General features: G+C 44.8%; 1 protein-coding gene across 2 annotated transcripts in view; it reads left to right on the forward strand.

Annotated features, from left to right (window-relative positions):
- The window catches only part of POLR3D (RNA polymerase III subunit D), a 200,826-nt gene that overhangs the window by 157,156 nt on the left and 27,020 nt on the right, over positions 1-16,650 (forward strand). For both annotated transcript variants that reach the window (XM_078666377.1, XM_078666376.1), the window contains exons 6-7: positions 13,511-13,676; positions 14,145-14,413. In XM_078666377.1, the coding sequence (XP_078522503.1) occupies positions 13,511-13,676; positions 14,145-14,413 (435 nt within the window). The remainder of the gene's footprint in view (positions 1-13,510; positions 13,677-14,144; positions 14,414-16,650) is intronic.

A 16,650-nucleotide genomic window follows, 5' to 3' on the forward strand; every position in this document is an offset into this window, starting at 1 on the left:
AAAACGGAGGGATCCACCCCTCCATTCCCAATTTCAAGTTGTATTGTGTCTTAGTTATTGATTCATGGGTGACAGAAACTTCTGGGGTTGGAATTATGAGCTGGTGGGGGGTTCTTGGGGTGGGTATTGCTTTCTGTTATGTTTTTAATGCATGTTATGCTTTGTCTTCCACTGCATTCAGACACACACTTACGTCCTCTCCTCAGTAGCTTCGCTCAGTTTCTCGGTCACTTAACACTGGAGCCCACTTCAGCTATCTTCCTTGGCAGAGCAAGACGTCTCTGCCGCTCCTCCCCCCTAATCTTGCACACACTCCCCTCTCCAGCAATGGTATCCTTCCCAGTCTTGTCCTGGCACTGTAATGGGCTACTGGATCTCGTAAAACGCACTGGGGTGCACCCATTGATTCCTCCCTGAGGTCCTGATGCTCCAAGAAACCCACCTCCTGGGGAATCAATGTCCCTTTCCTGGCACGCAGAGGGTATGGCAGAATTTTTAATTCTGGTTTTGTCTGGGGTGCCCGAAAGGTGGCTGTTCTTTTGTGTTGTACCTTCACTATGAACGTCACCCATGACATTAGAGACCCTCAGGGATGATACTTTGCTCTTGCTGGGACTATGGAGGGCCAAACCGTTAATTGTGTGTGCTTTTATGTTCCCCGACGGCCCATGATACGTTCCTCCGAGACCTATCCCGGGTCCTTCTAGATCTCCCATAGGTGCAGACACTGATAGTAGGCAACTTCAATGCTGACCCTGCCCCAGACATAGACACAACTGCCCCCCCTGCTACCCTCGCTGCATCACGTTGCATCAGGGCTCTTCACCTCTCTGACTAGGCCACCTCTCTTGGTCGTTGTGATGCCTGGAGAGTGTGGAACCCTCAGCAGCTTCATTTCACTCACACTTCGGCCGCACACCACACCAACTCTCGTATTGGTCTTATCCTCATGTTGGTCCCAGATTGCCCAGTGGTATCAATCATCCAGATCTTTTCTTGTGGCATATTAGTCCATGCTCCTATTCTTTGTCTCGGTTCCCCCAGGAGCGGCATGCGCCCTATGTGGTGTCTCAATGCATGGTACACCTAAGACGAATCGTACACTCAGGCCATCTGAAATTAACTGCAAGCATATTTCCAAAGTAATGAGGGCTCTGTAAGCTGAACTTGTATCCTTTAGGCCGCCGATAAACCAACCATTCGGGTCATGCCAAGGGACTGGTTCGAGGACAGGAGCGATCTTGCTCCCTCTACGTCACTCATTTGGATGCCCGCACCCTCCCTTTGGAAAGGGGTCTTTCCGCAGACCACCATGGTGAGTTGCCCTGGCAGTTGAGCCTCATTCATGAGGAGATCCGACTTCAGTCCCTAGAAGCAGCGAAACACCTGTGATACGCTACAACAGCCAGATTCTATGGCGGGAAAATACAAATGGGACGCTGTTATACTGGCTGGCTTCCTGCCCACTAGCAAACAGGATTGTGACTAATATAGTGAATGACTTGAGTGTAACTCACCACACTCCTGAAGTGCCTTTTCCTCAGTTGTCCACTTCTGAGATCCAGATGCTGGATGACCCACTGGGTAGGTTGGGGCAGCCCTCTCCGTGGTGGCCACCGGAAAGACCCCAGATTCTGGCGTGTTCCCTGTGGTGTATTATGTGGCCTTTCAGGAAACCCTGACCCCCCAGTTCCTTGCCCTTTGTTATGAGTTGCACAGAAGGGTGCCTTTCTTTCAGAAATAGTCTGTGCTATTATTGTATTAATTCCAAAGATACAGCCCCTCTTGCCATTTTGCACTGATTATCATCCAATCTCCCTCATCAATGGTGAGGTCAAGATATGCACCACACTCCTACTACCCTTTTGAAGCAGGTCCTCCATACCCTCATACATCCGGATCAGCATGGCTTCATGCTGACAAGTAGTACATGCCACTGTATCACCATTAACTTACACCCAATCTGGCCTTGCTCATTGCTTTTGAAAACTTTTGTTTAAAAAAAAGGGGGGGTTTGCCCTAATACTCTACCCACACGTGGGCAATCAAACAGCAAAAAAACAAAATATGGTGCGGCGGAATGGATCCACAAACATAGTTTATGGACCGGAAGGAAACCTTAATCCCTCAATGGAGAAATATTCTCTTCAAAGCCATTTATTTTATTTGAAAGGCACTCACACTGGTTTACTATCCAGATATTTATCTCTATGCATATATTTGCTAAAAAGCATACCAAATATCTGTGTTTACATACCAAGAAAGACGAATATAACCCAAAATTGTGATACAAAAGAGAAAGATACAAAAATTGTACAAACAATTATATACAAATAAATGTGGCATACATGAGCGATTTGTCTTCACAAAACGAGTCCTTGTTGCCCTCATATTCATGGGGATGCGATGAACAGATTTTTGAAAAACTATGATTCTCAACCCATCATCAAGATAACTCTTATGCCACCATATTTAGTTTTTTTGCCATTGCTTTTGAAAAGGCATTTAATACAGTGGATTGGGTTTATATGGGGTGTGTACTACTACAAGCTGGGATTGGGCCCTACTTTGGTGGACTCGTCTGGGCACTTTACACTAATCTCGCTGCATGGGAATAGGTGAACGGAGGACTCTCCAACACATTACCTATTTGGAGAGGGACTCGGCAGGACTGTCCCCGGTCTCCTCTTCTCTTAGCGCTGGGGATTGAACCACCTGGCGGGGCAGGAGGAACTTATAGTATTATAGGTGGATGTTGTCCTTCTTTATCTTATGGACCCCGCGATGAGTGGACGCCGCTGCCTTCACATCCTCCATCTTCTAGGGGCAGTCTCATGTCTCCAGGTGAATCCGATCAAGTCCGTACTGGTGCCCCTGGCTCTAGGTCAGGATTGCTTCGACTGGCAAGATACCATCCCCATCCGCCATCTTAGCTTTTGTTACTTGGGTATCTGGGTGGCGCTTCATCCTGAGCTCACTTTGTCCCTCATCCTTGGGCCCCTGACATGGAGGGCCAAAGAAGATCTCGGAAAATAGCAGTCTCTTCCGCTCATTGCCAATGTGCCCCGTATGACGGAGGTCTGGGGATGAACAACCTTTCTGTACTATCTCTTCGCCCAGCTGCTGGTGGTTAACAACTGGTTTAACTAGTGATTGTCTGATACAGCAAACGGCTGCAGTTAATGGCCCTGGGGATTCCACAGATCATGGCGTTGCTGTATGGACGTCTGATCTTTATTGTTACCACCATGGTGACCAGGGTGGTCTTCCTTGCCTGGAGGGATGCACTACACCACACTTACTGGGCCACTAGACTTACACAGCAAACTCCCGCCTTCTGACCCGCTGGGAGGGCTAGCTGGGTCTCCTTGATGTTGATGATTGGTGGGATGCACTGATGGCACTTAGGGTCATCACCATTTCCTCCAGAATGGGTCTGATCCAGACCTATTATCTTTACTGCACCTATTTCACTCCGGCCAGGTTGCAATAGGGCAGCCCTCTCTCTGATCGTGCCTGCACCTGTTGCACCTATACCCCTGCCGATTTCTATCATATGGTATGGTCGTGGCCCAGGATCCAGGAATTCTGGACTGCCGTGGTAGCAGAATTAACTGATGTGCTTGGCTGGTAGGTGGACCTTTTACCGGTGATGCTCTTGCGGGGGGTCATAGAGGACTCTGGCGGATCAAGGACAGATCTGGCATTCCTGGGAACAGCTCCCATGGTGGCCAAATGAGGCATAGCCGCCAGCTGGAAAAATCCTGCCTCTTCCATCGTAGCACAATTAAAACAGGAGGTGGACTGCTGTGCACAGCAGGAGCTGCCCGTATATGAAGCCCGAGGTTGTCCCTTGGAACGTGGTCTGGTGTGGGATGAAGTGGCTGGGACATTTGGACTGAGCCTTTATTCCACTGTATCTCAATCACCGACTGTCCGCCAGGTGAGGGTCTCATCATATTCATTTGGCCTGTATCCATCTTACCGGCTATGATTATTGTTGCTGTACTAGATGAGTGTCATGATGTGCTGTTGTGTGTTACAAATTCAAATAAAATTGTTTATAAAAAAAATGTCTGAGGTTGGTAGTATTCCCTGGGTGTCTTTGACCCCGAGCCCACATACTGCAGACATCCCCATTGCATGCTTCCTTATCCAAAACAATTACTTGATCACCCACTTTGAAAACCCATGAATGTGATGCACCTCCACATTCAAGAAACCAGGGGGAACACAGCTGTGTTTGAATCCTTTGCAGGGATATGTTCCCACACAAGGAAACTTGAGAGAATTGCCATAGTTGGAAACACAAATGCTAAAAATGTGACCAGTCATGTTCAACAGGTTCTACTGATATGTGTAGATGTTAAAAAATATCTGGTTGTGATATTGTTCCATGTAGTCTAGGAGTCATTAGTGCAACCAATGGAATTTTGTTTTCACCCCCCCCCCCCAAAAAAAAAGATGTGACTCGCTTCTTGGCAAGAATATGTTCTTGATCGAGGTAGATGGGAGGGAATTACGATTCTGGTAAGACAATGCTATAAATCTGACATAATGTTCAGCGTCTTCTGCCAGCCAGTAAGGACAAGTGTGGTCTGGCATATACCACTAGATTCCTTACGTCATACAGGATTTGATAATATATGTTTTTTATACTTTTCACATAGTCCTGAGTTTGGTATCTATTATTAGATGATGCTCAAACGGCGATTCTGCCACAGTTAGCGGTCTGTGATAATATTAAATCACCAGTTGCTCAGACTGCATCATCCCTGAAAACCCAGACATATTTGATACTGCCGAATTCTAGCCAACAAGGCAGTATTTCTTTGGGTGGCATTTAAAAAAAGATTTAGCTCACTTGTTGAAAAAATTTAAATATTTCTCATTTTTGCATTAGGTCTTCTGGCTGCACTGTGACACGATGCACAGTTTGCACCAATGTATAACCCTAAATGTGCTAACAAAAACATATATTTTGTATGGATGCATAGATGGACCAAAGAGCTACATATACATGAACAATCAAATGTCGTTTTTTGTTTAAAACACATTATCTTGTCAAAAAAGTCTGCCTGCACCAAAGAGGCCTAATCTGTTACCTTCCTACACAAAGATACCTGTAGTTCTTCTCATCTTTGCGTCCTTCAGAGTTGCCAATGTACCCACATAAAGATCTCGGTCTTGTTGTCCATCATATCACTAATGCTCTATTTCGTTCACTGACCCTGTCTTACACTCTAATATTACAACTGGGCTTCCTTAGAGTTTGATCAGCGGATGACAGTTCCACCTTCCAGGTATTGTTAAGACAAGTAGTGAATTTGAATATCCATGTAGAGGCACCTCAGACATTAGTTTCAGCGATTGGTGAGATACTGCAATACAGGGCTCAGTCAGGCCTTTACTCCCTCTGGTGCCTGGTTTTGTGGAGATCATAGATGAAAAGCTCCTGTCTCCCTCAACTGCTAAAGTGGCTCTAAGGCTTTTAAAGAACTATAAGCCTCCTTATCAGGATCTGGTGTTTTTAAGATCCTACCCCAAATTGTGCTCATAATCTTGACAGTGAGGAAGCTTCACATTTCATCCCCAGAAGCTACTATGCCTCCCAATAGGGAAAACAAAAGAGTAAACACATTCAGCAGAAAAATGTGCAGTGCAGGTGGCATGGATTTAAAGTCGGTAATTTTAAATGCTTTGCTAGGTTGCTTTGACTGAGACTTGTGGTAATCCATGAAGATGTTTGCATATGATCTTTCAAATGACAAAAGGAAGGATTTCTTGAAAGCCCTTCAAGAGTGTCATCTGGTGTTAAATCAGGTAATTTAATGCATCTCTGGATTCAGCAGATATTGCCTCAACAGAATATTGCCTCAGTGTAACACTTCATAGATCTTCCTGCCTACTTGCAACTAAACTCATTGAAGAACATTGCACAGAAAAATTAAATTACACCTTCGGTTGTTTGAATCCCTCCTCTTCGGTCCCCACACAGCCGAAGAGATATAGAGGATTAAAACTTTTGCAGGCACACTAGAGACTATTGTTGTGGAAAAAAATCTAATGTTTTTCAGGGCCCAGTACAAACACAGGAAGTACCACCAATGTCAGCCCCTGAGGTTGGTAGGCACAAGGCCAGCAGCAGTAACTATGCATCAAGAGCAACCCTAAAACCCATGGGAACCTGGGTAACTGGTAATCTTTCATAAGCAGTGGTCCTTGTTGCTATCTTTTAAAGCAAAAAGTGTGGAAGACAAAAAGTGACAGAGATACAAATACGAATGTTTTTTATGACCAACAACTATGGGCCTGATTCAAATCTTGGCGCGACTCCCGTCGTCACTTTGTGTCGGCTGTTACAAGTACTCCGTCGAGCTGACGGAGCCCTGTCAGCCGTATTTAGATGTGGACTGGTTGAACCGCCATCGGAACAACAGACTGTTTACCGTCGCATCAGCGGTGCACCTCCTTTGAGGTGGTGGACACCTCTACTGACTACTCCGTCGCTGTCAGGTCAGCGGGTTTGCGCCAAGCCTATTTAGATGTCTCTGTTGTCGTAGTAGCAGTTTGTTGACAAAGTGTGACCTGGTAGAATGGAGACTGGTAAGTACTACTGATTTATATGTCAATACACATACATATATGTTGCATTTGCTTCTAAAATATATGAAGGTAAAGTATTAGGCCCCTTTTCTTACATATTGCATAGCATACAAACAACTTACACACACTATTGAATGCACACCCACAGGAACCACAAGCACAATTCTGCAACCACATTTAGTTTTTTTAAGTGTCAATGCAGGTGTGTTCATTTTACCTTGTTGTAAAATGCACACTAATTCATTGCACATTAAAAAAATACTCAAGACTAAAGCAATTATTATTATTATTATTATTATTAGGGTTTTGTAGAGCGCATAGTAACCCGTAAGCATCCCAGCGCTGATTGTCAACACACTATTTTTACTAAGACAAGTGTAAAAGAAGCTTACCTTAGATCCCGGCCACAACTGAGTTGATTACCATTGTGGTCATGTAGTAGCAGCAGGGGAGGATCTGGACAATGGGATTCAAGACGGAAACGGATTTGGGGAACAGAAAAAAGGGTATGTTTCTACCTAATTTCCTTCGATTCCACTAACTCAAAGTAGGAGGTATCCCAGCCACAGTTTCCTTGACAGAAAGGCACATCGTGATTAGCCCAGCAGTAATCTTGTGTGGGCTTCTGCTGGCAGCCACTGCTGACCATGACACCGTTGACGTGGGTGAAAATCCCTGGCTTAGTCGGTGGCACTCAGGCGGGATTTCGTCCATGGACCCGCTAACATTAATGTAGAGCGGTCAGATTGCCAAGTAGGTGGGCAGTGAAACTGTCGAAAAAGTTACGGCGGGACCAGATCCGCCAAGATCTAAATCAGGCCTTATATCTGATCCTTAAAAGTCAAAATGATAAAATTAAGTTTGTTTGCGACAGTGTTTTGACCCTCCTCAAGGTACTGGGGTCTCATCAGGACACTTAAGATTTAGGCACATCTGTATTAGCCAATCAACGTGATAAGGAATGGGCTGGATCTGTGATAAAGGTGGGACAACAAATTCAGTGGTTTTAAATGAAAGAATTTACTTACTCAGGGATGTGTGTCAACCCAGGAGTAGAGTATAATAAACATTGTACAGCTAAACACCTCAGTGGTGAGTTTCTGCCTGAGACACCTGGATGGGTGTCAGTTTGCTGGAAGGGGCAACACTACTTGTTATGTGCTCAATGTCCAACAACTTCGATTGGTTTCAGGGATGAAGGAAACCTGTCTGGGTGGGCTCATTATCATGATGTCTCTGAACATCACTGTCAGTAGGAGTCATGTTAACTCACGCCCCTGAGTAAATACATTCTCTAATTTACTACAATTGTTGTCCACCCCTTATTGTGTTGTTCCACCACTACAGCAGGATTAGCCTATACCTTATCCAGTAGACTGGCTGCACCAGATGTTGTATATCTTTATGTCCTGATGAGACCCCGGTACCTTGAGAAGTGTTGAAATGTCTTTGACAACACAATAACAAATAAACCTCATTTTGATCATAGATAGTTTGTTATAAGCACACAAGTATTTGTCAAACAACTACTATAGCAACTAGTTGAGAAAGCTTGCACCTCCCGAGCCGTCCCCTATTCAGGATTTGTTGTACACTCTGTACATCACCAGCTGCCAATAGTGCTGCTTGCAAAGGAGAAAGCTGTTACTCGAGCACCAGGATGCACCCCAATAGATTGCAATGGGTGTTCAAACATTCAGAAGTCCAATAAGTATAATTTTTTCTTCTTTATTAGGTTATAAATGTATTCTTTCCAAATAACACTAAATATAGCCACAGCCAACATGTTTTGTTCTATTGCATAGTCTTGGCGTTTTCTAGCACTGCAGGTAAATACATTTTGAGGACCTTTCCCCCTTCTGTCAAATATATGTTCTAAAACCACATTGCACTCAAGGAATTAGGTGGCAGGACTGGCCTAGACTTGACAGGTCGATGTTGATACAAGGAATCTACTTATATTCTCCAAAGCAACCCACTGGAAGAGATCATGCAAGCCCAATCTCTGACTAAGTTCCAGATACGCGGTACAAAAGGGGGTGGTGATGGACGGAGCATCTGAATCAATCAAACACTCACACCCAGTCAAAAGATCAGGGTTTAATCCATCACCGTTCTTTAGCCCACTCTGCCACCCCAGTTCAGACATGGCTATATGCAAATCAGTCTGACACTGTGCCTCATGGGAACAGTCCAGCCCGAACTGCCAAGCCATGTCTTCCCTGGACCGGAAACAAGCTTCCGAGGACCGGTTTCTGGCATTCCAGCCGTCTTCAGCCCGGCTTGCTTGAATTCAGTGGCAAAGTGAGCAAGGGACTCACGTCTGAGCATACCCTGCCACACTTATGGCGGCCAAAAGCGGTACAAAAGGGGGTGGTGATGGACGCAGCATCTGAATCAATCAAACACTCACACCCAGTCAAAAGATCAGGGTTTAATCCATCACCGTTCTTTAGCCCACTCTGCCACCCCAGTTCAGACATGACTATATGCAAATCAGTCTGACCCTGTGCCTCATGGGAACAGTCCAGCCCGAACTGCCAAGCCATGTCTTCCCTGGACCGGAAACAAGCTTCCGAGGACCGGTTTCTGGCATTCCAGCCGTCTTCAGCCCGGCTTGCTTGAATCCAGTGGCAAAGTGAGCAAGGGACTCACGTCTGAGCATACCCTGCCACACTTATGGCGGCCAAAAGCGGTACAAAAGGGGGTGGTGATGGACGGAGCATCTGAATCAATCAAACACTCACACCCAGTCAAAAGATCAGGGTTTAATCCATCACCGTTCTTTAGCCCACTCTTCCACCCCAGTTCAGACATGGCTATATGCAAATCAGTCTGACCCTGTGCCTCATGGGAACAGTCCAGCCCAAACTGCCAAGCCATGTCTTCCCTGGACCGGAAACAAGCTTCCGAGGACCGGTTTCTGGCATTCCAGCCGTCTTCAGCCCGGCTTGCTTGAATCCAGTGGCAAAGTGAGCAAGGGACTTACGTCTGAACATACCCTGCCACACTTATGGCGGCCAAAAGCGGTACAAAAGGGGGTGGTGATGGACGGAGCATCTGAATCAATCAAACACTCACACCCAGTCAAAAGATCAGGGTTTAATCCATCACCGTTCTTTAGCCCACTCTGCCACCCCAGTTCAGACATGGCTATATGCAAATCAGTCTGACCCTGTGCCTCATGGGAACAGTCCAGCCCGAACTGCCAAGCCATGTCTTCCCTGGACCGGAAACAAGCTTCCGAGGACCGGTTTCTGGCATTCCAGCCGTCTTCAGCCCAGATCTTTTGACTGGGTGTGAGTGTTTGATTGATTCAGATGCTCCGTCCATCACCACCCCTTTTTGTACCGCTTTTGGCCGCCATAAGTGTGGCGGGGTATGCTCAGACGTGAGTCCCTTGCTCACTTTGCCACTGGATTCAAGCAAGCCGGGCTGAAGACGGCTGGAATGCCAGAAACCGGTCCTCGGAAGCTTGTTTCCGGTCCAGGGAAGACATGGCTTGGCAGTTCGGGCTGGACTGTTCCCATGAGGCACAGGATCAGACTGATTTGCATATAGCCATATCTGAACTGGGGTGGCGGAGTGGGCTAAAGAACGGTGATGGATTAAACCCAGATCTTTTGACTGGGTGTGAGTGTTTGATTGATTCAGATGCTCCGTCCATCACCACCCCTTTTTGTACCGCTTTTGGCCGCCATAAGTGTGGCGGGGTATGCTCAGACGTGAGTCCCTTGCTCACTTTGCCACTGGATTCAAGCAAGCCGGGCTGAAGACGGCTGGAATGCCAGAAACCGGTCCTCGGAAGCTTGTTTCCGGTCCAGGGAAGACATGGCTTGGCAGTTCGGGCTGGACTGTTCCCATGAGGCACAGGGCAGACTGATTTGCATATAGCCATGTCTGAACTGGGGTGGCGGAGTGGGCTAAAGAACGGTGATGGATTAAACCCAGATCTTTTGACTGGGTGTGAGTGTTTGATTGATTCAGATGCTCCGTCCATCACCACACCTTTTTGTACCGCTTTTGGCCGCCATAAGTGTGGCGGGGTATGCTCAGACGTGAGTCCCTTGCTCACTTTGCCACTGGATTCAAGCAAGCCGGGCTGAAGACGGCTGGAATGCCAGAAACCAGTCCTCGGAAGCTTCTTTCCGGTCCAGGGAAGACATGGCTTGGCAGTTCGGGCTGGACTGTTCCCATGAGGCACAGGGTCAGACTGATTTGCATATAGCCATGTCTGAACTGGGGTGGCGGAGTGGGCTAAAGAACGGTGATGGATTAAACCCAGATCTTTTGACTGGGTGTGAGTGTTTGATTGATTCAGATGCTCCGTCCATCACCACCCCTTTTTGTACCGCTTTTGGCCGCCATAAGTGTGGCGGGGTATGCTCAGATGTGAGTCCCTTGCTCACTTTGCCACTGGATTCAAGCAAGCCGGGCTGAAGACGGCTGGAATGCCAGAAACCGGTCCTCAGAAGCTTGTTTCCGGTCCAGGGAAGACATGGCTTGGCAGTTTGGGCTGGACTGTTCCCATGAGGCACAGGGTCAGACTGATTTGCATATAGCCATGTCTGAACTGGGGTGGCGGAGTGGGCTAAAGAACGGTGATGGATTAAACCCAGATCTTTTGACTGGGTGTGAGTGTTTGATTGATTCAGATGCTCCGTCCATCACCACCCCTTTTTGTACCGCAAGTTCCAGATACGAGCATTCTATCCAAGTTCAACATCCTTGAACTCATCCAATATGGGCATGTAAAGCTGTTGGGTAACATTCTTGAAGAATCTAAAGAGGATGAACATGAGGGGGTCAAATGTTTGAAAATGGAAAATGTTCTTAAGGTGTAAACAGAAGTACATAGACACTGTCTCCTACAAAGAAGAGGCGATTCTACCATACCGCCTGTATCTTAACTAAAACAGGCCTGCAACATTCATCAATCATTAAATTTAAGAGAAATCATGTACTTCATAAAGAGTCCTTCTCAGAAATCCTTTTTCACTATTCCTGTTATTAAAAATGTATTAGGTTTAAAAATGGTTTTCCACACATTCAGAACCTATCTCCTCTTTGGAAGCTTAGTTTAGTATCATCAAAGTTGTTGGCTCTTTCGTTTGAGCCCATTCTCTTAGTAGCATTTTTCGTGGAAAGTTGTTTTCAACTTGTACGGTTCGCTAAAGCCAAGCACTGTCACTTCTGCACTTAGAAAAAGAAGCTTTAAGGACTAATCCATCTTTTATCTCAAATGCAGTTTTGGATTTTCACTTAAATCAGGCATTTTTGTTCCCATTATTTTTAAAACATCCTCGTACTCCTGCGGAGAATGCTCTTCTTGCTTTGGATTTTTTTTAGTGTTGGTTTTTGTATTTAGAGAAAACTAACAAGTTAAGGAAAACTAGCCAACTATTTGTTAATTATGGTATGTGTAAAGCAGGTTATGCAGTCTCTAAAGCAATCTGTATCGTGATGTATTATTTCTTGGGTCTGACCCTTGCCATTAAAATCCAAAGCTCTTTCAAAGAGAGGAAAAGCCCCTATTTAAGCTTGGCTGAGGAACATTCTGATTGGAGAGATTTGTGAAGCTGCAGCTTAGAAGTCCGTTCATACGTTAATCAAGCACTATTGCTTAGCAATAGATGGTGGATCAGAAGCGTTGGTGGGTCGTTCACCACTTAAACATTCTTTTGGTTAACTGTTTGCCAGTTGGTTAGAGCTTGTATCGAATTGACAGTTTGGTATCCCATTAATTGATTAAGATTTAATGAGGGGTAAGCTTGCTATTATATTCTAAAATGTATGACTCTCAATGAAGATCCTGTGGTGTAGGAGGGAAAGTTACTTTCTTGTAATCCTAGTTCTGCATCATGGGTAGCGTCAATTTAGGTCATGAACAACCCTCCCTCCTCCGTGTCATGAATAAGAGTTACTATGAACCTTTTTTGTTGTTGGAAATTAGTTTGTGATAGTTCTATTACAAGCCCTGATGGGATAGGGGAGACTGCTGGATTCTTAAAGGGACTGTGTCTTTATTCCCCAAGTATACAGATCAGCTACTCTTCTGGTTGCATTTTGCTGCTTGCACGTCTACATGTTTTCAGCTCTGTTAATGAAGGGGGTATGGGTGATACTGCAACAACTCTCTCAGTTCCTTTTGTAGACATGTCCGCTCCTTGTTTTTAATATTGTAATTAAATGGTGTGGAAAACATTTGAAATTTATAAAGTTGACGAGGTGATAGTTCATACTAAGGTCTGTCACTGGTAGCACTTTCTTAGCTTTTCAATTGAATTGTTTGGTAAATGGTTATATTTGGTTTTTTTAATGTGTGTGTGTGCGTGTGTTTGTGCACGCGCGTGCGTATGTGTGTGTGTGTGTGTGTGTGAAGTATTCTGGCATCTCGCACGGGGCTTGGCAAATTTAATTGTTCATGACTTAAATGAAAATATAATGAAGAGCTAGAATTACTGGTAAGTAACTTGCCTTTCTTTATACATTCATCTGTCTCCTCTTACTAGTTGGTGTTAATGTCTGTGCTAGTTTGATAATCTGTCTTCCTATAGTAGAGGGGTTGCCGTGGATTGCTTGTACAGTAAACCTTCTCCTGTCAGAGGTGAGTGGTGGTAGTGAGGTGTTTTTGGTTTGATTTTTTGTGTGCAATATCTCCCACTCTTCTTCTGTGTGTGGGTTGTGGCTGTGTAGTTTGTTTACTGTAACCCTCTGTCTCAAAATCAGTGGTTGCTTTATTGTCTTGTTTATTCTTCTACTCATTAGTGAGGAGCACTTTAATGGCTTTCTCTCCAGTCCTCCAATTAATGGCAAATGGTGTACATTGTTAGCTTAGTAATCCACTCTGTTTTGTTTTGCAGTGTTTTTTTCTTCTCTGTTAAATCCCTTCTTCTTCCACCAGTTCATCGATGATCCAGGATTAAAGAATGACACCAGAAATACCCCAGTGCAGCTGCCTTTGGCACTTTCTGGCTGGCTGTTCAAGGAAGAGAGTGATGACCAGGACTGCAAGCCATGGCTGACCGATACTAAGGAAGAAAAGACAGAGGTTAACCTTCCTCTGAAAGGTAAGTACCACAGTCCTAGACAGTCATCTGTATCGGAGCACATGAGAGTCAGTTTGAGTCTGGGCCCAAAGGAAAGGATACACACCAATCTACAGACTGAATCTCAGGGAAGGAGGGAAAATGCAGAACTGGCTACAATCTCTACTGCGAGCCCAGGTGAATTATACAAATGAGAGGCTAAAAGCATTTAGTCCTGACTAGAAATCAGGCTAATTGATTAGTAAAAGCATATACATCTTGAGTAGCATCTCTCCTCATTTCCTTGAGAGGCGATGTGCCATAGTGCCCTTCTCTTTAGATGATTTGTGTCCTCATTTACTGAAATAGTTGTGATGGCAGTAACACTTCCCCTTTTTGTTGCTTTTGGCCGAGTACCATATTCTCTTGAGAAGATGCTTATTTGCTTAAATAGTGAGATATTGTTTTCTCTCTAACTTCCCGGTAAGTTTCTGGTTTCTCTCCTTCAAGTGAAAGAGGAACCAATGGATGTTGATGATGACAAGAATGCACTTCCAGACCTGAAGCCCACATTGAAGAAGGTTCCCGGACTCCCACGAGATATATCTCTACCAGAGCTGTTGGAGAGTCTGAATCTGTCCAAGGAGGAAGAGCTTTTGTTTCTACAGCTACCGGACACTCTTCCTGGGCAGCCTCCCACCCAAGACACCAAGCCCATAAAGACTGAGATGCAGACTGAAGATGGGCAGACCGTTCTGGTCAAGCAGGAAAAAAGCCAGGTGAGGAAGCAGGTTCATGGTTGGATGAGTTGCATCATTCTTTATCATGCAGGTTATGTTGTCCCGAGGGAGTTTTTGCCATTGACAATTTCCCCAGTATTGAATCTTTCTTAGATTCACATGTTTAATTCTTCCCCATTGTCATGGTGGGAGTCCCACGGTACTTAAATAAGCAGTACTAAAAGGAGGACATTAGAAAGCATTGCTGCAGTAATTGAATTTGTTAACCAATTTTCATCCTTATAAAATACCCAAACTTCAGCCAATGAGGTATAAGCTCTTAGACCACAAGCTCCTGCAGAGCCACTGTACCTCAGATTTCTAACCGAAAGTCAATTGAGAAGGAGTCTTCCTGAGCTCTGCTCGGTTCTTGCTACTAGTGAACTTTTGACCCTGTTCGTTTCCTCTTTAGGAATATTCTTAAAGGAATTCAGTATACTATATTGTGTTTGCTTCATTTCAAAATGTCTGAAGGATATAAAAAGAGATCGTTCAGACCATGCAGATCTTGTGGGAAGGCAAGGCTCTTTTCAGAGGATCCTCATAAGGGCTGTTTATATTGCTTACAGACCAACCATATCTTGAGGCATTGTAGATATTGTAGAACGTTTTCTGCCAAGACTCTGAAGGACAGAACGGCCAGATTAATAATATGGCTTCAGAAGAAAAAGTCCAGATCTGAATATGGCTCATTAATGAAGCTCAACTCACTCTACTCCTGAGCGAAAGTGAAAAATGAAACCTCTACCTCATCTCGTAGTCAAAAAAGTTAAAGGCTGGAAATACATCTGAAAAAGCAGCCTCTAAAGAGCCTTCTACAAGCTCTGGTCAAAAGAGACCATCGACTGCTTCTGTGCCTCACACTCCTCTCAAATCTTCATCAGCAAAAAAGACTTTGTCGAAGGGCCCATCGACAACAGCTCTGTCGTGGATGGCAGGAAAATTGAAATCGCTGTTAACGGCTACTTTCGGTTCTGTGCCAACGACGAGCGCTCCGATGACAGAACCGATGGCTTTGACGAGAGGGGTGACGACGATTGCTCAATCAAGAGCCGCCCCACGACGACCTCGTCGACGACCACTCCGTCAACAACAATGTTCAAATCCCCAATGTCAATACAGGGATCGACTACGATGAATAAAATAAAGCGCATCTCGTCGTCGATGGAACAGAAGAAAGACACTTTACTACTGGAAACTGCACGGATTACATCAGAGTGGACATCCTTGATCAAGGTATTTCCGCTTCCTCCGTCACAACTTCTGGGTATAGATGGTAAATGTTTGTATTTATTTTTTGAATGTGTGTGTGTGTGTGCGTGTGTATGTGTGTGTGTGTGTGTGTGTATGTGAAGTATTCTGAAATCTCGCACAGGCTTGGCAAATTCAATTGTTCATGACTTAAATGAAAATATAATGAAGAACTAGGATTACTGGTAAGTAACTTTCCTTTCTTTATACATTCATCTGTCTACTGACAATGAGGAGGAGTATCAAGGAGATACTTCTGAGTATATGGAGAGAGATTTTTCTTTTAAAGATCATTTTCTGCCCAGGCCACACGGATATGAACCAGTCCCAAAACACTATGACTACGAGGAGGAATATGAAAATATGCCACCTTCATGGGGTGACCCCATAGCACTGCCAATTTCACTAGTCATGGATCTCAGGCTCATGGTTTATGACTATTATAAATGTTTTCCGGAATCACAAACACCAGCACCCCGCATTCCCTGAGATGCAGCTGGAAACACCACTACTTTAGAACCTCCTCCAGCTTAAGAGAATCTGGTGTCCCCTCTGGTCATAACCATTAGAGATGACTACATTGAAAGTAACCCGGACAAGCAGCTGGAGGAAGGAGACTTAGTTCAAGACCTCAGACGCTGCTGGTAGGGAGTGGGATGACTACATTGCACCGTTCTCACCATCTTCTTCACCATTCCCTGCCAGTTTCCCGACAGAGGACGTTGCAAGGGTTTCATTAGTTATGGGAATGAGCATTTGAAAGATTTATCTTGGCTTTCCCTACGAAGCAGCAGAATGCTTCCTTTCGGATTTTAATGATTCCACCATATATAAATATAGTGTGGATGTATAGTTTCTCAATGGATTACATGTTTTTTTCGTGTTTTGATTAATAGCTTATTGAACTCTTCTATTCTCAGAGAGAAGGTGTCCTAGCCTTTAACACTTTCCTTTAGTTATTTTGTACTGCTAACTACTCTGTTTCA

This window comes from Lissotriton helveticus, chromosome 11 (assembly GCF_964261635.1).
Source record: "Lissotriton helveticus chromosome 11, aLisHel1.1, whole genome shotgun sequence".
Lineage (NCBI taxonomy): Eukaryota > Metazoa > Chordata > Amphibia > Caudata > Salamandridae > Lissotriton > Lissotriton helveticus.